Genomic DNA, 21,834 nt, shown 5'->3' with positions numbered 1-21,834 from the left:
TATAAGAACAGTTTATGTCTCAAATGCTTTAAAACATGAGAACAACGTAAGTTGCTTTAAAGTGAGTATTATGTACTGGAAGGATTGATTAAGGAGATGAGTAATTGATCCTGAAGTATGTATCACCTATAAAGGGGTTCCAAAGATGTTGCTAAATGGGCTACTGCCAAACAGAGTGAAGAAAATATCAATCTATATTGACATATATTTCTAACATGAAATTACCAGTTGCTCTATTGGTACCTTGCTCAACTCGATCTGTAGCACCCAGTCTTCCACGACGCAGCAGCCCGAGATCAGAGTGAGAGAACTGCTGGTTTCAAATACTCAGAAACACAGTGGAAGACTCGAGGTCTCCGGCAGCATGTTCTGGTGGCAGACCAGCTTTGCCTTGTGTGCAGCCTCCTGTAAGAACCCCTTACCTTACCCCAAGCTCGTGGCCTCTCCGTGTCTCAGTGTCTCCGACCAGATGTTTATGTCCCCCAACACCCTCCGCCCCGAGATTCATGTTGAGATCCTAGCCCCTAAGAGGGGAGTATTTGGAGCCCTTAGGAGGCAACTAGGACTCAGAGGGTGGAGTCCTCGGGAGTGGGATGAGTGCCTGTCTCAGTGTGTTTCGAAATACTTAAAGTGAAAGAACTCTTTTGCTCCCTTTCTACCACGTCACAACGCGACGGGAAGTCAACATTTGCAGTGCAGATGGAGACCCTCCTCAAAACCCAGCCATCCTGGCACCCTGATCTCCAGACCTGCGAGAACTAAATGTGAGTTTAGGGTTTGAGTCCCGGCTCCCATTCCAGCTTCCTGCATTAGCAGACCTAGCAGGCAGCAGGTGCTGTCTCAAGCAGTTGGATCCCTGCCACTCATGCGGGAGACCTACACTGAATTCCTGACTCCTGCCTTTCGCGTGGCCTAGCCCAGGATCTCGCTGGCATTTGGGGAGTGAAACAGTGGATGAGAGGTCTCAGCCTTTCAAATAAAATAGGTAAATTGAAACGTCAGTTTATGAGTTACCACTCCACGGTGCTTTGTAATAGCGGCCTGAGGGGACAAAGGCACTCAGAGAATGACCGTGTTCTGAAAGCACCGCATTCTCCTCATGCTTCACTAAGTCTCGACCCTGAGCACCCGCAGAGCTAATTTCGGTGCGGTCTGTCCACACGTGAGGATTCTGTCAGTGCTGTCTTGATGGCTGAATTGCCACTGAGATCTGGTGGTTTTTTTTTTTTTTTTTTTTTTTTTTTTGACAGGCAGAGTGGACAGTGAGAGAGAGACAGAGAGAAAGGTCTTCCTTTGCCGTTGGTTCACCCTCCAATGGCCGCCGCGGCTGGCGTGCTGTGGCCGGCGCACCGCGCTGATCCGATGGCAGGAGCCAGGTGCTTCTCCTGGTCTCCCATGGGGTGCAGGGCCCAAGGACTTGGGCCATCCTCCACTGCACTCCCTGGCCACAGCAGAGAGCTGGCCTGGAAGAGGGGCAACCAGGACAGAATCCGGCACCCCGACCGGGACTAGAACCCGGTGTGCCAGGGCCGCAAGGTGGAGGATTAGCCTAGTGAGCCGCGGCGCCGGCCTGGTGGTGTTCTGATCTCCGTCCCGTGCAACTCATGGAAGCCCTTGGTCTTCAGTGTTCTGAAGCTGCTCCAATGGGAAACCTCCCGTGAGTCCATTTTCTTTCCGCTCGCCAGGTTCTTCTGACCTGATTCAGTCTATAAAATCACGAACTTAATACCTGGGAAATGATTTTTTTCCCCATTTCCCTCTTTTTCCTTGTTCTCTTTTTAGATTTGCTATTACTCAGATTTTAGACCTTCTAGAATGTTCCTGATGAAAAATTCCCCGCTCGGGGCCAGCATTGTGGTGCACTGCTCGTTAAGCCACACTCAGCCTGACGCCGACACCCCATATGAGCAGCAGTTCTGAGCCATCTCCCTGCTAATGGCCTGGGAAGGCTGCGGAAGATGGCCTGAGTGCTTGGGCCCCTGCCACCCACATGGGAGACTTGGATGGAATTCTGGGCTTCCAGTTTTGGCCTGGCCCAGCCCCGGTCATCGTAGACACTTGGGGAGTGAACCAGTTTGTGGAAGAGCAACTCACACTCTCTCATCTTTCCCTCTCTGTCTGTAAGTCTGCCTTTCAAATAAGTAAATAATGGCCCCCCTTCAATTTTCCATCTCTTTGTATTTGGCTCCATTTTCCAGAAAATGTCCTCAAGTCTAGATTTAATTTTTTTACTGTATTTTTAATTTTCAAAAATTCATTTTTTGTTCTAAATATTCCTTTTTGGAAAGTTTCCTATTTTTTTCTTGACAACAATATCCTTTCTTTCTTTTTTTTAAAAAGATTATTTGAAAGGCAGAGTTAGAGAGAATTATATGTGATGCTGGTTTTGCAGGCGGCCCCTACAATATCTTTTCTGTCTCTGAGGGTTTTTTTTCTCCCCCTCTGCATAGCCTCTGTCGCCTCCAAATTGCTTTTTTGTTTGTTTTGTCGGTCTCTCCCATTAGATGTTTTCATTCCATGTCTGATTTGGGGCTGGTTTCTCATAGTTAAAGATTGACTGGTGTGTCGCTGTAAAGGAATTTGTCAGGCTGCTCCAGCTCTCCAGGAAGGCTTCTATTCTCATTTCTGGAGTGGATTTGCCTAACTGGTATAAGCCCGATGATGGCAGGAGGCTGGCGTGAGGAGACCTGAGAGCCAGTGCGTGGATGCCACCTTGCTTTTCATGATGATGGCCTGGGTGTGTCCGTCTTCCTCCTCCCCAACCCAGACCCTTAAGTTAACCATCTTAGGAATATAAACACCCAGTCATCTCCTAGGAAACTGATCCTCACACCTATGACTTCTGCAAATGTTCATTTTTCCCCCTTTATGTTTGAACCAGTCTATACTAGACGGTTCAGTTTGTAAGGGGGAAAAAATCATCTCCATGCACTGTCAGTGTATATGATAGACTATTTTTACTCAGATAAAGAGGCAGTATCGAATAAATCTGTTGATGGGAACCTAGTTCTTTGCCACTTAGAGACTGTCAGGAACTCGATGTGTGGTCAGACCAAGTTAGCTTTACTTAGCTTGACGCAGAAGGGGAGGACTCCTGCATGGGTGTCAGGTCATGGGTGTGGGGAGGGCCTTTGTCTAGGATCTGAGCTGGTGCTGGGTAACTTTGAGAAGAGTGGGGGCGTGAAGCCTGGTTCCGGACTGGACACTGTCCTTTAGTCCACTTTGCGTTATGATGGTGAGAACCTTGCAATTGGGTAGCTTTAATAAAGAAAAGCTTATCTGGTTTTTAGCTCATGGTTTTGGAGGTCCAGGGGTCGGTATCTGGCGGTGGTCTTCTTGCTTGCAGGGTCCTGAGGCAGCGCCGGGCATTGACTCGAAGTCAGGGAACAGACATGGGGTTCTTCTCTGGTCTCTCCCCCTTCTTTTGTTTTTAAGATTGATTTAGGGGCCGGCGCTGTGGCATTGTGAGCTAAGCCTCCACATATGGGCGCTGGTTCATGTCTCTGCTGCTCCTCTTCTGATCCAGGGTCTCTATTATGACCTGGGAAAGCAGTAGAAGATGGCCCAAGTGCTTGGCTCCCTGTACCTGTATGGGAGACCCAGAGGAAGCTCCTGGTTCCTGGCTTCTGATTGGCTCAGCTCTGGCCATTGCGACCATTTGGGGAGTGAACCAGTGAATAGAGGACCTCTCTCTCTGTCTCCCCCTTTCTCTGTCTGTAATTCTACTTCTCAAATAAATAAGTAAAATCTTAAATAAATAAAAAATAAGATTGATTGATCGAAAGGCAGAACTACAAAAGAGAGATCTTCCATCTACTGGTTCCCTCCAGAAATGGCTACAACAGCCATGGCTGGGCCAGTCTAATGCCAAGAGCCAAGAACCCCATCTTGGTCTCCCATGTGGGTGGCCAGGGCCCAAGGACATGGCCCATCATTCACTGCTTCCCAGGTGCGTTAACAGGGAGCTGGATTGGAATCGCAGCAGCAGGGACTAAAACCAGTGCTCCAGTGTGGGATGCTGGCGTCACAAGGGGTGGCTGAACCTGCTGTACCACAACCCCAACCCCATCTCCTCTTCTTATAAGGCACCAGGATTCGATCCTGGCCTCACTGTAAACATCACAGTGGATTAGCTTCGTGGCATCTTCATACCTCACAATGGGGGGTACAGTTCAACACAGGAACCCTTGAGGGCACCTCAGCCCATATCCAAACCCTAGCACACTGAGGAAGTGAGGCAATGCCTTGGTTGGGTACCTTGCACATTTCAATCCAGGAGGCAAGGAGATGACGGCAGGGATGGGCTGGTCGGTGGGAAAGCGGCAGTCCTCATGCGCGTTAGCCTGGAGGTGGGGCTGACCACTCAGTTACTGCACTGTTAGAGCGCTGCGCCGGCTGAAATGCGGCTGATAGCATGGAGTTGTGCTTTATCTGTAAGATACACGCCAGATTTCAAAGACTTAGGACAAAAAAATATAAAATAGCTCATTAATAACTTTTTCACCAAGGAGTATGTGTTGACGCAGCATTGTAGGTAGATGGGGTTAATCATAGTTAAATCGCCCTCGACTGTTTCTTTTTAACGTGACTGCTGGAAGGTTGTAAGTCATGTATGCGGCAGCAAGGGGTTCACATGCTGGCTGGGGAGGATCTCCCTGTTGTCCAGAGTCAGTGCTGGGTGTGCTGTCGCCATTATTTCTTCCAAGTCTGTGGCTTCTGCTTCCGCCTGCCTCTCCCCCCAGAAAAGTTCAGACTTTAGCACACGGGAGATCCGGCCTTTCCCCTCGGGGAAGGTTAGAGGGCTCTGTCAAGTGATTACCTACAGCTCAAGAGGATGCATCTCTGATTAGGGTGCATTCCTGAAAAGCTGATAATGAAGAGACCTTCTTGCTTTTTACAAAAGGAGCAAGGCATTTTTAGCCCCACCCCACTCAGTCCTGTGAGACAGTTTTCACCCCATTGAGGACACTGTCATCTTCATGGGGAGTGCATGATTTAAGGTGAGCCCAAGAACAAACATTCGGTGCTTGTGCTGTGGCGTGGTGGGTAAAGCCACTGCCTGTGGCACCTGGGATTCCATATGGGCGTGGGTTTGAGTCCCGGCTGCTTCACTTCCAATCCAGCTCTCTGCTATGGCCTGGGAAAGCAGTGGAAGATGGCCCAGGTGTTTGGGCCTCTGCACATATCTGGGAGACTGGAATGAAGCTCCTGGCTCCTGGCTCCTGGCTTTGGCCTGGCCCAGCCCTGGCTGTTGAGGCCATTTAGGGAGTGAACCAGCAGATGGAAGATCTCTCTCTCCGCCTCTCCCTTTCTTTCTATAATTCTGCCTTTCAAATAAATAAATATTTTTTATATTAAAAAAAGAACATTCTCCTTCTGGAACATATTCCACAGTATTAGTGTTGACTTTTATTTGTGCCTCAGAATAGCACTAATATAATGGCATTTTCATAAGTTTTATTTTATTGTTACTTATTTAAAAGGTAGAGAGACAGACAGAAATCTTGTACCCACTGGTTCATTCCCCAAGTGCCCAGAACAGCCAGGGCTGGGCCAAGCTGAAGCCAGGAGCCTGGAATTCAATCCCGGGTTTCCCACGAGGGACCTAAGGGCTTGAACCACCACCTGCTGCCTCCCAGGGTGTGTGAACAGGAAACTGGAATCCCAAATGGAACCAGGACTGGAACTCCATCACTGGGACTTGGAATCTAGGTGTCCTGATGAGTGCGTCAACTATAGCAAATGCATGCCCCCACAGTGCTGTTTTTATTCTCGCATCAGTCGATGCTTTGAGGCTTAACTAAATCCTTTGCCTCTGGTCACATAGCTAACAGAAGATGCAGGTCTAGAGATCAGCTTTTCAGACTCTGCACTCCTTTTTTGACTTTATTAGGAGTACAGAGTCTTATGAGGTGTACAGGATTGGAACCACATGGTACTGAGGAAAGAACTGGATTCCCGTTCCTATATACCTGGGCATACTTGGTGGAAGAGCGAGTGTTTTTTTCTTCTTTCATTGTTTCTAAAGGATGACACCGTGACTTCAGTCAGCTTTTGGCTTTTGCTAATGGAGGTGTTCCAGTGCTTTGAGAGCATCAGATCCTGATTTGGGTAATTTTGTATTGTTGACAAAATCAAAGGCATTGTCCTCAGGTTCTCCCCTTAGAGCATGGAGCTGGGCCACCATGTACAACCCTGGCCGTGGGCTAAGGTCATCAAAGGAGCCGAGGTTTGTCACACAGATTTGTAAAATTGGAAACATGTTGAGACACAAATTTCCCCATGGTTTGTCTATTTTCTTTCTGGGATCTTTTTACCTTAGTTCACATATGTACAGTTATATATACATTTTATAAGTTTTTTTTTTTTAAAAAAGATTTTATTTATTTGAAAGAATTACAGAGACAGGTAGAGACAGAGAGAGAGAGATCTTCCATCCACTAGTTTACTCCACTAATGGCTGCCAATAGCCAGAGCTGGGCTGGTCTAAAGCCAGGAGCCAGGAGCTTCTTATGGGTCTCCCATGCAGGTGCAGGGGCTTGGGCCATCCTCCAATGCTTTCCCAGGCACGTTAGCAGGGAGCTGCATCAGTAGTGGAGCAGCCAGGACTTGAACCAGCACCCATATGGGATGCTGGCACTGCAGGCCAGGGCTTTAACCCTCTGTGCCACAGCGCTGGCCTCGTCTATGCATTTTACATAGCGAAGTTAGGGGCCGAGCATTTGGTCAAGCAGAAAAGATGCTGGTTGGGGTGCTGGCATCCTGCACTGAGTGCCTGGGTTCAAGTTTCAGCTCTCTCCCAAGGCCAGCTTCCTGCTAATGTGCACCCTGGGAGGCAGCAGGTGGTGGCTCAAGTATGTGGCTCCATTCCACCCACATGAGAGATCTGGATTGAGTTTTGGGTTACTGGCTTTGGCCTGATGAAGTCCCAGCCATTTCAGGCATTTAGGGAGTGATCCAGCAGGTGGAAGCTCTGTCTGTCTGTCTGTCTCTCTCTCTCTCTCTCTCTGCCTAGGAAGGAAGAAAGAAAGGGTGGGGAGAGAAAAAGAGGGAGAGAGGAAGGAATGAGTTTTAAAAGAAAGCAAAATTAGAATTATATTCTGTATAAGGTTTGAGATGGAAACAGAGGGGTGTGAGTTTGTATGTCAGCATAGGCATTTTCCTTGTAATGAACACCTTCAAACATGTGTTTTTTTCCAGATATTCCACTGAAGAGTTAGATCTGCTGTTTCCCTATAATTGGGGCACTTAGTTTCTTTAAGTGTTGTATGTCCCAGGAAGTGCACATTCTCATACGCTAATCTATAGACCTTTCCCTTGGTTTGTTTCATGGAAATACCTGTCTCTACCTGTCTCTGTAATTCTTTCAAATAAATAAAATAAGTCTTTTTTTTAAAAAAAAAACCTTATTATATATATTATATTATGTATGTGTATATATATATATATATATATATATAATTGTACGTATGTGAACTAAGGTAAAAAGATCCCAGAAAGAAAATAGACAAACCATGGGGAATAAATATGCACAGACTCCAAAGGGAACAATGTTTATTCTATATTCTGCTTGTATTTGGATTCAGTTTTCAATGTTGCCCTTGATTTTTAAGTGGTTTAAAAATCTCCCTTTAGCTTTTCTGTTGTATCACAGCAGCCTCTTTAAGGAACTTTTCATGGAATTATTTGTTGTGGGGATTCTGGATTGAAATAGCCTTGTCTATACAGGCCTAGCCAGTCAACTGGACCATAAAATTCAATTAACTGTTATTTGTGTTTGTAGCATGGGGCAGAGACCTGAAGATGCACTGAGCCTAAGAGCCAGCGCATCCTGTGTCTAACTTGGCAGTGTTGTTTAGATTCAGTGTGCGTTGGCGTCTGTCCTTGGGTTCCACATCCTTGGATCCAGTTCACCAAGGATCAGAACTATTAGAAATGGGCCAGTGTTGTGGACACAAGTCTTCCCCTATCTGAGCTCTGGTTCAAGTCCCAGCTACTCTGTAGCTTCCTGCTGATGCACCTGGGAAGGCAATGGAAGATGGCCCAGTGCTTGGGCCCCTGCACCCACATGGGAGACCCAGATGGAGTTCCCAGCTCCTGGCATTGGCCTGGCTCAGACTTGGCTGTTGCAGCCATTTGGGGGAATGAACCAGTGGATGGAAGGCCTCTATTTTTCCCTTCCTTTCTTCCTTCCATATAAAAAATAAAAAGATTTATTTATTTGCAAGAGTTACACAGAGAGAGGAGGAGAGGCAGAGAGAGAGAGAGAGAGAGAGAGAGAGAAAGAGAGAGGTCTTCCGTCTGCTGGTTCACTCCCCAATTGGTTGCAACAGCCGGAGCTGTGCTGATCCGAAGCCAGGAGCCAGGAGATTCTTCTGGGTCTTCCCACATGGGTGCAGGGGCCCAAAGACTTGGGTCATCTTCTACTGCTTTCTCAGGCCATAGCAGAGAGCTGGATCGGAAGTGGAGCAGCTGGGACTTGAACCAGCGCCCACATGCCTTACCCACTGTGCCACAGCTCCGGGCCCCTCTCTCTTTTCTTCCTCTCCCTCATTCTTTATTGCTGTGGCTTCCAAATAAATATGTCTTTAAGAAACCCACAATGCTCTTTTTTATTTTTTTAAAAAAGAACATGTCCAGTTTTTAAAATAATACAATAAAACAGCTATTTTCATAGCACTGACATTTTAGTAGGTAAGGTAGAGATGATTTACAGTAGAGGAGAGAATGTGTGTGGGTTTTCTGCAAATACTTCTTCCCTTTTTATGAGGGACTTGAGTGCTTGCAGATGGCAGTGTCCTTGGAGAGTCCCGGAGCCACCCCGGGATACCAAGGGATGGCTGCAGGCCTGCTTATCGCCTCTTACAGTTAGCCAGGTTGGGACAGTTTCCAGTTGAATTTGAAATTATCTGGGAGCCTTCCAAAGGGAGAGCAGTGGTGAAGATTCCCCGTAGTGCGCGAGTTCATCGTCTCAAGGCCCCAATGGGTTTTGGGTTATTTTTTCTCCCAAGTGTGTGGCCAGGAGGAAAGGAAAGTAAGAGGAGAGGAGGCCCCTGGGGGCTGGGTTTGGTGTTGAATCCATTGTTCCGGCTCTGCTCTGTTGTCCCCGCTAAGTGACCACCAAGGCTGCCATTGCTGCTTCTGTCTGCAGGCCTCCCCAGCTTCTGTGTCCAACCCCTCTTTCTGTGTTATGTCCATACTCAGGGCCATCTCTCAGATTCCTCTTCCTTGGGGTCCCAGGCCTTCCTTGTTTCTTGGACACCAGCACTTCAAGTTGCCTGCCCAGCATCTTTGGGGGGAATGGGAGCCTCACTGCCGCCGCCATCTGCTTCGTTCCCTGAGTGTCTTCTCCCTCTTGTTCCTGCCCAGTTGCCTTTTCTCATTCACAGGTCAAACTCTGTGCCACCAACCCCTGCCTCCCAATCTCCAGTGGGTTTCCTTCAGAACGATCATTGCTTACAAAATACAAACAAACCAGGTGCGTTTAAAAATAAGTAATCTAAGGATGATATTTGTCTATTTGAGACACAGGGACAGAGAGCTCCCACCTATAGATTGACTCTTCAAATGCCCACAATGGTCAGGACTGGGCTGAGGCCAGAGCTCGGAGCCAGGAACTCGACCCAGGCCTCCCACATGGGTGGTAGAAACCCAATTTTTACCATTCAGTGTCTGTGTCAGCAGAAAATTGAAACCAGGAGCTGGAACTGGGAACTGAACCCAGGTACTCCAATGTGGGTCGCAGGTGTCATCACCAGCATTGTAACTACTAGGCTAAATGCCCCCTCCACCAACCACCTTTATTTATGTGTTTGTTTTTAGTGATTTATTTGAAAGGCACAGTGACAGAGAGGGAGAGATAGAGAAAGAGAGGTTTTCCGTGTACTGGTTCATTCCCCAAGTGGCCACAACAGTTGGGGCTGGGCCAGACCAAAGCCTGGAACCAGGAGCTTCTTCTGGTTCTCCCACATGGGTGCATGGGCCCAAGTACTTGGGCCATCCTCTGCTGCTGTCCCAGGCATAGTAGCAGGGAGCTGGATTGGAAGCAGAGCAGGCAGGACTGGAACCAGTGCCCATATGGGATGCCAGCATTGTAGATGGTGGCTTAACCCACCACGCCACAGCACCAGCCCTCAACCAGCTTTAATGAGACATAATTCACCTACCATGCAGTTACTCATTTCAAATACACAGTCCAGTAGTTTTCAGTATGTTCACGGAGTTGTATAACCATCACTACATTTAACTTTGGAGTGTTTTCATTACCTTACAAAGAAACCTTGTATAGGTTAGAAATCATTCCTTCCCTCCCCCAACTCCCCAGTCCTGGGTGACCACGGACCTACTTTATGTGTGCAGGTTTGCCTCTTGGAGGCATTTCATATATATGAAATCAAGCACTGTGCTGTCTTTTGCGACTTGCTTCTTTGACTTACTTTTTTCACTGTTCGTCTCTGTTCCAGCTCTTTCTTTATTCCTCTTTATTGTTGCTGATATCCCATTGTATAGATATGCCAGATCATATTTTCCCCTGTACCCTGTGATGGACAGCTGATCTGCTTCCCTTTTGGCTTCTGTGAATAACGCTGCTGTGAGCAGTCACGCCCAGGTTTTGTATGGATGGCTTTTCATTCCTGTTGGGAAATAGCTGGGAGACTCACTGAGTCGTATGTTGAGTCCCTGCTCAGCCTCATGAGGAACTGCCAGGCTGCTTTCCAAAGCAGCTGCACCACTTCTTTTCTTTTAAAAAAATTATTTATTTATTTGAAAGGCAGAATTACAGAGAGAGGAGGTGAGACAGAAAGAGAAATCTTCCATCTACTAGTTCACTCCCCAAATGGCTACAACAGCCAGGGCTGAGCCAGACCAAACCCAGGAGCCAGGAGCTTCATCCAGGTCTCCCACATGGCTGCAGGGGCCCAAGCACTTGGGCCATCTTCCACTGCTTTCCCAGGAGTGTTAGCAGGAAGCTGGATTGAAAGTGGAACAGCTGGGACTGGAACTGGCACTCCAATTTAGGATGCTGGCATCACAAGCAGAGGCTTAACCTGCTGTGCCACAATACCAGTTAGAAATGCCTTGTTAGAAAATTCTTGAAATGTCATTTGAAACCTTCCTAAGGTTTCTAGTCTTGCTGGTTGTCATCCCAGGCCCTCCCGTCCCTCCCCTGGTCTCCCCAAGTGGACTCTGAGCTGGTTGCTCTAAGGAGTGCACGCTGGCTCTTTGTGCCTTTGCCTTGCTGTCCCCTCTCCTTGCTGTGTTTCTCAGTGCCCCAGGGAGGGCTGTCCCCCAAGCTTCCAGAGGCTAGGAGTCTTAGCTCAGAGGTGAGCTGTAGTGTAGACTCAGTTCCCTGAGACCAGGGACAATTCCCAATTGTACCTCTGGACACTAGCATAATAAATAAGGTGCAAGGACTTGGGAGGTATTTGTTGAATTACCCAGTCAGAGTTGAGAAGACATATTCCATCATCTATCTACTTATAATGATATGGGAAATGTTTTATAATTTAAAAAAAAATATTTTATTTACTTATTTGAGAGGTAGAGTTACAAAGGGAGAGAGAGAGAGAGAGAGGGAGACAAAAAGAAGGGTCTTCCAACTGCTGTACTGGTTCACTCCCCAAATTGGCTGCAACAGCCCGAGGTGGCCCTATCTGAAGCCAGGAGCTTCTTCGTGGTCTCCCATGTGGGTGCAGGGCCCAAGCACTTGGGCATTTTCCTCTGCCTTCCCAGGCCATAGCAGAGAGCTGGATTGGAAGTGGAGAAGCCAGGACTCGAACCCGCGGCCTTATGAGTTGCCAGTGCCACAGGCAAAGACTTAGCCCACTGTGCCACAGTGCTGGCCCCATAGTTTTTGCTTTGAGTGATGATGTCTTTCTCTAAGAATTCTGATTGGGAGCAGGCATTTGGCATAGAGGTTAAGACCCTGCTTGGGCTGCCTGCATCCTGTATTGGAGTTCCTGGGGGTTCAGGCCTCAGGTCTACTTCTGATTCCAGCTTCCTGCTAATGCATACCCTAGAAGACAGCAAGTGGGGGCTCACGTCGTTGGGTCCTTGCCAGTCACGTGGACTGAGTTCCTGGCTATCTGCTTCAGCCCTGGCCAGGGTGTATAACTGGACCGTGAGCCAGTAGCTGAGATCTTTTTTCTCTCATTCTAATTAATTAATTTAAAAATCTGGTTCAACGAAAACTAACAGAGCCTGGAAGTGGTGAGGAAAGAAGGTCGCCTGTGATGCACACTGACCTTGTGCCTGAGCCCCACTCCTGCTCTAACCCTGATTTATGGCGTTTCTTTGTAAATCCAGATACACAGAGGCTGCCGGACAGCTGCGGCAGGCATCCTGTCCTTGATTACTCTCGGAGGCAGAGATCAAAGGAGAACTGTCTGCTCAGGAGGCAACAGCTTACCGCCTGATCTATTGCTCTGTCTTGAGATTTTCACTTCCCCTGTAAGAACATCAAATCCGATGTGCTCGTGCAGTACCAGGGTCATAAAAAGAAAAAAGTTTCAGTGCTCGGGTTGAACAGCAGCATGCTTACCTTTCCCAGTGTTGTCTCGGGGCTTAATTTGTAACAAGTGCAGCTGTCTTTATTCAGTGGAATAGCGGTTGCTTGTTCTGTTCTCAGTATTTGGAAGCACTTGTGAGCTAAGGTTAGGGCCCCTCTAGGGAAGATGCAAGCTAGGAAGCTGCTGAGGGGCCAGCTCAGGACAAGGCCCATCACTCTCTCTTGGCACGTGCCTGCCGGCCAGGCTGCGTGTTTGCCAGCATAGAAGACAGAAGCCAGGTCCCCCTCGCTGATTGTTTTAACAATGTCAGATAGCCAGCAAGGAAGCAGGCTGAGCTTTGTTCACCCTGGACCTGGATGTGGTGCGTTTCGCCCCCTGGTGTGCAGAAGGCGCCATTGCGTGCCCTGCCCGCCGCGCCCCTACGCCCCGGCTGCGCCTGGAGCCTCCCCTCCCCCTCGCCTTGTCGCGACTGTTTGCACCGGGGTCCGCGCCGAGGCCCCCCGCCCCGACTCCGTGTCCCCAAGCAGACACTGACAAGATCTTCACGTCTGGAGACAAGAGCCACGGCGAAACTTTTCTGTTTGCTTAGGGGAAGAGCCGGCGGCTAATGGGGTCGGACGGGCAAGGCGTGGAGAAATCAGTGGAAAAGCAGGAAAAGCAGGGACCGACCCCCGGGACGCATAGATCTTCCCTGGCCGCAACCTGGCGTGCGTTAAAGCCGAGCCAGCGCCCACGCCGGTGCACTGGGTCCTCGCGGTTTATGCAGGGACGGTACTAAGCTGCCAGAAATTCTGGGGGAGGTTTAACGTAGCTTGTGGTTGGCTTCCACGCTGGGAGCTTGTGTATTAGAGATGCACGTTTGTGGGTGTGTGTGTGGGGGGGGGGGGAACAGGCGCAGTGGGAGCTAAAGGTTTAGCTAACTTCTTCCATTTAAAAAAATAAAGCAAACACATGTTCAAGTGTTTGTGCCTGTTCAGGGTTGCCTTGATCCAGTGCTGGAAGGCACACGTCTCGCCTTTTCCAGGAGTTTAGCAAACGAAATGCAGAGACGCACCAGCCCTCACGTGAGGAGCAGATGGTGACAGAACAAAATCCTGCAGGTGCTAGAAAGGGAGCCGTGTTTTGCACCTCCTACAGGACACAGTGGTAACAGTTGCAGAGGAATTCCTCCCTTCCAGTACTTTGAAAAGCTGAGATGCACACAGCCCCTCGGCGCCAGGCATGGAGTCGTCGTGTAGGTCCCGGGCGGCCGCCCCTGGCTCGCGAGCCCTGCGCGGGTCTCTGCAGAGCGGGACACTCGCGCCGGGCAGCGTCTGGCCGTGGAGACCCGAGCGCGCGGCGCGGCCGGGGCGGGTGCTGGGTGCCGCGGGGGCGGAGCCCCGGGCGGTGGGCGGTGGGCGGTGGGCGGTGGGCGGCGGCCCTCCTATAATTAGCGCGGGGCCGCAGCTGCCGGGGCACTTCCCGCTCTCCGCGATCCTCCGAGGGTGGCCGGGCGCCTGCTGCTTTCCCATCCCAGCCAGACTGCTCCGCGGGTGGACGAGGCGGCGGCGGAGGGCGAGGCGCGGCCGTGCGGGTCCAGTATGCTGGGGACCATCACCATCACAGGTAAGGTGCAGGTGGGGCCCTGGGTGGCGGTCCGGAGGCCCGTGGCTGGCCACTATCTCCGCCCGGGTGCCCGCGTTCGTGCCTCTTTGGTGCACAAAGTGCCCCAGCGACCCAGCGTCTGATTTTCGCGCGAGCGGGAGTCTCCCTGAAGGTGTGTCCTGGAGACTTTGAGCTTCGGTTTCTGTTCGCAGCCGCCTGCACAGAAACACATGCGGTTGGTGTGAACGGGGAAATGGGTTGTGGTGGCTGAGTCCCTCGGAAGGGTCGTGCGCTAAGTAAGCCGCTCGCTAGGTTTGGCATTTTAACTCGCTTATTCCGGGTGCACTTCCCGGAGAGGTACACTTGGCGTTGCGGGGGAGTAAACTTGACCTCTGGTTTAAGCGGGGCTACTTGTGCAGCCGCAATTGGGTCAGTTTGGTGGCAACACCATGTAGGCAGTGATTAAAAAAAAAAAAGAAGTGGTCTTTCCAGCATGCTTTCTAGAAATCCGGTTGTGAATATGAGTTACCCACTTATCAATAGATTATATACATCAAACTTTGAGGGTGTTCTTATACCTAATTGTATGTTATGCACCTGTACTGCTGCCCAGCTCCGGTGTGTCTTCGTTCCTCTCTCCCTCCTCCCCTGATCCAGAAAATTCAACTCCAATCGGTAATTTAAGTTGTAAGCACAGCTCTTTAAAATATTTGAGATCATTACTGCCAAGTCCTAAGCATTAAAAGTGCAGGGTAGAATCTCTAGAGCTGAATAATTTTCTTAATGCAACTGCTTTTGCAAAGTCTTGTCTTCCTATGGAATTTTAAATGAATGTGAAAGTGTAGCAGAGCTAAAAATACCTCTCACTTCCTATAGATTAGCTTGTTTATTTTGAGATTTCCTTCAAATTCCTTCCCCAAGTTGACTGACCTCTCTACTGTTTATCTGGCAGGAAGATTCACCTGATACCTAAAAACTATTATTAAGTAGACAAAATTTTTAAAAATCAAGACAGTTCTCTGCTTTATCCAGATCATTAACTTTTTTATGAATGAAATATGCAAATGCCCAACCCTGACCATGGCTTCCCCGGGACAGGAGCAGTAGCTGGGGGTGGAGCCTCTCCAGTCATCATTTTTTCCCTGAGTACTTTAAGTGTGCAATGCGATTCTTACCCTATTCATTATTTGATTAGTTTACCTTATGCTGCGTTTCTTAGGGAAAGGAAAGTTGTCCTTTTTAGCAGTCATTAAGGGCTCATAAATTTGGGGCATTGGGGCTTTTAACAGTTGATCCAGATAATTTCAACAGAATGACAAATGAATGGAAAAAGTTGGAAGGATGCTCTAATTTTTAAGGTAGTCTCAGGTAATTTGATCTATCACTTTCTGAATTTTACCTTTATTACAATCTGAAGGATGTGGCAAAGTGTTTATTTTTTTTTCTGGTCATAAAATCTTAACTCAAAAAATTAACAGCAAATAAATGTTTTCATAATGGAAGAAGTAAAGCCTAAAGGGCCTTTCAGCTGTCTTCTGTTTTCTTCTCTGCTCTGTGAATTGTGCTGATAAGGCAGATTTGTAATCAGAGCCTGTAAAAGGCTGGTTACATCTTGAAGAGCAACCAGGGCTTTTTGTAAAATGTCCATGTTAAGAATTAGTTAAGTGTCCAAGGTCTCTTGCACATTTGGGATTACTTGTTTGAATGCTGGGGTCCTCTTTAGTAGTAGACTGTTTGAGGAGGATTGGGTTTAAATCCCACAATCTGAGAATGGGACTACTTAGGGACAAGTTTTCATTTCTGAAAGGAGGGAACATCTGTCGCACACTAACCTTCCCCTCTGCCTGGCTCGTGCTGAAATGTGTGCAGTGGAACCTGGAGTGTGAAATGACTGTCGGCATCACATACTTTCCCCATTCCCGAAGCCTCGATGCCTCCCCTCCCGTGAGCCATGATATAGCTTGAGAACCAGAAAATAAGTGATTTGACACCATGGTGAAAAAGACGCCCCTGTTCCCACACAATCTCAATGACAGGCCTGAAAAAAAAAAAAAAAAAAACCTCTTGAATTAGCAAAATGGTTTTCCTGTTTTCTCTGAAACAGATTGTCGGGATTCACTGATAGTAATGATTTACAAATTTTGTGAAACAGCATGAGAAATTAGGGCAACATTAGTCCTTATCGCTAAGGTAAACCGAGGGGGGAGGGCTCCTCCAGCGGTGGTGCACGCTCCTTCTGGATTGCAAGTCAAAAGCACACCCTGCTTGTGGCTGTTTGCAGTCTGCTTTGGAGGCCAATTGGTTGTCAAGCTGACTTGTGGGATATGGCCTGGATACCTCTGCACCTGCTCATTTGATAATAATAATTAGCACGTATGGAGCGCCGGTGCTCTGTGGAGGTTTTCGTGTATTCCTCATGATAATCCTGCAGAAAGGGGCTAGTTCGCCTCCTTTTCATCAAGCAGGCATCTCGTGGGTTCACAGCTCGTGGGACGCCTAACCAGGTTTCCCTCCTACAAGACCTGTTTCTTGTTGTGCAAAAGATGTAACGCTTGCTCGGTGATGCGCAGACGTTTAGGGCCCTGCAGTGAAAGATCCCTGTGAAAACCAGAGCCTACGATGATGTCACCTCGCGCTCCTGTCCAGGGCTTGGCTTCTCTGAGTCTGAATCCTGGTTAATCACCTCCACATGGAGGATTTGTGCTTAATGAGCTTTAGAACAAGGGGAGTTGGGTGTGTAGGACAGGAGGGGTTAGATGTAGAATGCAGAGAATTCCTGGAAGAATTCCAGAACAATGCTTACAAATCTTTGGGGGGGGGGGTGTGTGGAGTTAATCAATTCCAGATGTCCCAGTAAACCGTCCTCCTGACAGTCCTGGTTATTGTGAGCCTGGAAGAGGTCTATTACCTTTTTTCTTTTTCTTTTTGCAATATTGTACTTAACTTTTCTCTGCCAGGAATGATGATGTTATGTCACCAAAATACAATGAGAAACTCTGGATGAAAACACGAACATTTTGTAGCATAATTCAACATACTCCTTAAAAAAGGTTTTTTTTCTTTTAAGCCCCTAAAGCTTTTTAAAAGGAAACAAGTTATAGCATTATTTCTTCATCTCCAAGTATCTGGAAGAGTGGAGAAAGGTGAGCTGAGGTGCTGTGGGGCCGGTGCCCCGTGGCAAATCAGGGCCTTCCCTGGCTATGGGATCACGGAGCTTTTGATACCTTAGTGGGAACTGTGGGTATTTTCACAAGAAAAAAAGTATATTTGCACACACACACACACACACACACACAGTGTGGATCTCCTGGGATTTATTTTCTAAGTGGTGGTATTTTTTATTTTATTTTTTATTTATTTTTTTTTATTTTTGACAGGCAGAGTGGACAGTGAGAGAGAGAGACAGAGAGAGAAAGGTCTTCCTTTGCCGTTGGTTCACCCTCCAATGGCCGCCGCTGCAGCCGGCGCACCGCGCTGATCCAATGGCAGGAGCCAGGGTCCAGGTGCTTTTCCTGGTCTCCCATGGGGTGCAGGGCCCAAGGACTTGGGCCATCCTCCACTGCACTCCCTGGCCATAGCAGAGAGCTGGCCTGGAAGAGGGGCAACCGGGACAGAATCCGGCGCCCCAACCGGGACTAGAACCCGGTGTGCCGGCACCACAAGGTGGAGGATTAGCCTATTGAGCCACGGCGCCGCCGTGGTGGTATTTCTTACAGGTCAATGTAGTAGAAAATAACATCTTAGTGTGAGACTCCTGAAAATTCTGACAAAATGGGATTTCTGTGCTGCAAATTTCAACTTTTGTTTTTTCATGTGAGAGAGGGAGTGTGTGTGCATGAAAGAGCTCTTGTTCACTGGTTCTCCTCCCAAATGCTCACAAGAGCTGGGGTAGGCTGGGCTGGGTCTGGTGGAAGCCAGAAGCTGGAACACAGTCTGGGTCTTCGGCTTGGCGATGGGGGCCTGACCACTTTCCCCTGCCAGCCTTCTGCATCTTACACACTTAGATGCACCTGCTGTGGACTCTGCCTCCTAGAGTATGTGCAGAAAATTAAGATGGTGGGTGTTGGCCCAGTAGTTAGGATGCTCACGTGCTGTACCAGAGGGCCAGGCAGCAGTTAATGCCTGCCCCTGGCTCCTGTCTCCAGATTCCTGCCGATGCAGACCTGGGGAGGAGTGGTGATGGCTCAGTAACCGACTTCTTGCCACCCAACAGGAGAGCTGGATTGAGCTCCCAGCTCCTGGCCTCATCCCCAGCCAGGGGCTCTTGTGGGCATTTGGGGAATGAACCAGAGGACGGCAGCTCTCTGTGTCTTTCTGTTCCTCTGCTTCTCAAATAAATGAACAATTTTTTTGTAAAAAGGAAATTAATTGAATGATAGCCTTTTCTTTCTTTCTTTCTTTCTTTCTTTCTTTCTTTCTTTCTTTCTTTCTTTCTTTCTTTCTTTCTTTCTTTCTTTCTTTCTTTCTTTCTTTCTTTCTTTCTTTCTTTCTTTCTTTCTTTCTTTCTTTCTTTCTTTCTTTCTTTCTTTCTTTCTTTCTTTCTTTCTTTCTTTCTTTCTTTCTTTCTTTCTTTCTTTCTTTCTTTCTTTCTTTCTTTCTTTCTTTCTTTCTTTCTTTCTTTCTTTCTTTCTTTCTTTCTTTCTTTCTTTCTTTCTTTCTTTCTTTCTTTCTTTCTTTCTTTCTTTCTTTCTTTCTTTCTTTCTTTCTTTCTTTCTTTCTTTCTTTCTTTCTTTCTTTCTTTCTTTCTTTCTTTCTTTCTTTCTTTCTTTCTTTCTTTCTTTCTTTCTTTCTTTCTTTCTTTCTTTCTTTCTTTCTTTCTTTCTTTCTTTCTTTCTTTCTTTCTTTCTTTCTTTCTTTCTTTTTCTTTTTTTTCTTTCTTTGACAGGCAGAGTTAGTGAGAGAGACAGAGAGAAAGGTCTTTTTCCATTGGTTCACCCCCCAAATGGCCACCACAGCTGGTGCGCTGTGCCAATCCAAAGCCAAGAGCCAGGTGCTTCCTCCTGGTCTCCCATGGGGTGCAGGGCCCAAGCACTTGGGCCATCCTCCACTGCCTTCCTGGGCCACAGCAGAGAGCTGGCCTGGAAGAGGGGCAACCGGGACAGACCTGGCACCCCAACCGGGACTAGAACCTGGAGTGCCAGCGTTGCAGGCGGAGGATTAGCCAAATGATCTGCAGCACTGGCCAATGATAGCCTTTTCACCATCATTCTTAAAATCAACTTTTTTTCCAACTGATGTTTTCAACACACAGACACTGTCCCACACAAGCATATGATCCCTGTCTCCACCCAGAAAAAGGGAATAAAAATATTTGGTTTCTGTGGTGATGTTCTTCGGAGATGCACGACACGTGTGATGTTGCTTGCACTAATGCTTCTAGTGGGAAAATCTGTTGGCACGGAACGTGCCTGTAATGCAGTGTCTGGGGTGTACAGAAGGCTGTGGGGGTGACCACAGGGAAGGACTGCGGCCCTGTCCCCACCCTGCTAGGCATCTGTAGGGCAGGAGGAAAACAGTGGCTAGCAGGACCGGGTGAGGAGGGGAGTAGCTGCCTGGCCCGGTGGACGCCCTGGCCACTCCCATTTTGGGCATCTTTGATCCCCAGGGAGATGGCAGAGCTGTTTGTGGCAGGACCCCGGCACTGGTGAATCCGTGGGCATTTGGGTGGCTTGCTGGATGCATAGTGATGTCCGTCCCGAGCATGGCCCCTCTCTGTCCTGCCAGGATGGTGATTGTGTGTTGGTGACAAAGGCCCACTCTGAAGCTGGTGGTGGCTGGGGAAGGACTTGTTTGGGGGCCAAAAAAAGGGAACCCCTGCACCGATGATGCTTTGAGGTTTAGGCTTTTTGATTTGCTGCTTCCTGTTGGACCAATCTAAGGCAGAGAATTCCATGGGGGAGCTGATGTGTCGAAAAGCATAGCACAAGAGGGAGGTTTTGAAGCCTTAAGTTAAAAGTTGGTTTTTTTTTTTTTATTTATTTATTCAAAAGAGTTACACAGAGAGAGGGGAGGCAGAGAGAGGTCCTCCATCTGCTGGTTCACTCTCCAGATGACTGCAATGGCTGGAGCTGCACCAGTCCGAAGCCAGGAGCTTCTTCTGGGTCTCCCATGCAGGTGCAGGGGCCCAAGGACTTGGGCCATCTTCCACTGCTTTCTCAGGCCATAGCAGAGAGCTGGATCGGAAGAGGAGCAGTCGGGACTAGAACCGGTGCCCATATGGAATGCTGGCGCTTCAGGCCAGGGCGTTAACCCGCTGTGCCACAGCACTGGCCCCAAAAGTCAGTGTTAATGGAAAGTCTCCATGAAGTGTAGTTGTGCCTGGATTCTACTCTGTTAAGTGTGAGCTCGTGAACATGAACTCCCTTGTCTGGAAGCTGTCTCTATCATTGTTTCCCAAGATTTACTTATTTATTTATCTGGAAGGCAGAGTGACAGGGAGAGACAGACATCTTCCTGTCCACTGGTTCAGTCCCCAGATGCCTGCAACAGCCAGGGCTGAGCAGGTCCAAGTCAGGAACCAGGAGTTCTGTCCTGGTCTCCCACGTGGATGGCAGTGACCCTGAGTACTTGAGCCATCAGCTGCTGTCTACCAGGGTGTGCATTAGCAGGAAGTTGGGCTGGAAGCAGAGGCAGGACTCGATCTCAGGCACTCCAGTATGGGACGTGCATGCCATAGAGGTGGTATAACTGGCTGTGCTACAGCACCTACCTCGTCTCTCTCTTCCTGGTGCCCATATGGGATGCCAGTATCACAGGTGGAGGCTTAACCTGCTATGCTACAATGCTGGCCCCTAGATTTAAAAATTTTAAAAATTTATTTGAAAGGCAGAAACGGGGGGCTGGTTCACTCCCCAAATGCTTGCCATATTGAGGCCTGAGCAAGTCCAAAGCCAGGAGCCCAGAAGTCAATCCAGGTCTCACCTGGTTGACAGGGACTCAAGTACTTGAGCCACACGTCACCTGCTGCCTCTCAGGTTGCACACTATAGCGGGAAGCTGGAATCTGAGGGGAGTCCGGTCTTGAACCTGGCACTCCAATATGGGGTGTCAGGGGATGTCACAAGTAGCATCTTAACCAAATGCCTGCCTCTGTTAATTTTTTTTTAAGTAATAAAAAAACATACATATTCATGAGATACTGTGTGTGTGTGTGTGTGTTTAGTGCATTTAACTGACTCCCTGTTTGCTCACTCAGCCACAGATCGTAACTCACCCAGAATCAGCAAGCAAGGGGCACGTAAAAACATCTTTTCAAAGGTTTCTGCTCACCACAAACTGGATGGGAATGATGGATGGAAAATGATGCTGGGGTCACCTGGGGAATCTGCCTCCAGCCAGATCTGGGCAGTGTGGCGTGGTTTTGGTGCACTGGATACAGTAGAGCTGGGGAGAGCAGAGGAAGCGAGGAGGGTAAGTGCACCAGCCACCTTTTACCTGCACTGGGTCCACAGTGGGGGAAAGGACCTGCATCTCCACAAGTAAAAAGAAGGCAGGAAGCTAATGGGAGATGTCGACGCCCCTTCACTCTCCCAGCAGTGCTTCTTCTGGAATTCAGGGGTAATAGGTGCAGTTGGACATCCATCTTAACGGAATCTCCAAGCACACCTCCACTTGGCACACAGTAGGTTTCTGCAGCTTCTTCCAGCCTGAACGGCATGAAAAGCGGCAGGTAGGCAGCCACACGCTGCTCGATGCTGCCCTCTGCTGTTCAAAAGCCTGCGCAGCGGTTCGGATGGTGATGT

General features: G+C 48.5%; 1 protein-coding gene across 3 annotated transcripts in view; it reads left to right on the top strand.

Annotated features, from left to right (window-relative positions):
• AKAP12 (A-kinase anchoring protein 12) overlaps positions 1-21,834 on the top strand; it is a 115,093-nt gene that overhangs the window by 78,599 nt on the left and 14,660 nt on the right. Inside the window, exon 1 of one of the 3 annotated variants that reach the window (XM_051854237.3) lies at positions 13,927-14,114. The exons of the other annotated variants lie outside the window; for them this stretch is intronic. Within the exon in view, the coding sequence (XP_051710197.3) occupies positions 14,090-14,114 (25 nt within the window). The 5' untranslated portion in view covers positions 13,927-14,089. Of the gene's footprint in view, positions 1-13,926; positions 14,115-21,834 lie in introns of those variants that run through there. 3 annotated transcript variants of the gene reach the window in all.

This window comes from Oryctolagus cuniculus, chromosome 5 (assembly GCF_051225735.1).
Source record: "Oryctolagus cuniculus isolate XC-2025 breed Fujian yellow rabbit chromosome 5, ASM5122573v1, whole genome shotgun sequence".
Lineage (NCBI taxonomy): Eukaryota > Metazoa > Chordata > Mammalia > Lagomorpha > Leporidae > Oryctolagus > Oryctolagus cuniculus.
Note: the sequence above shows the minus strand (reverse complement) of the source record. Positions and strands in the feature narration are given on the sequence as shown.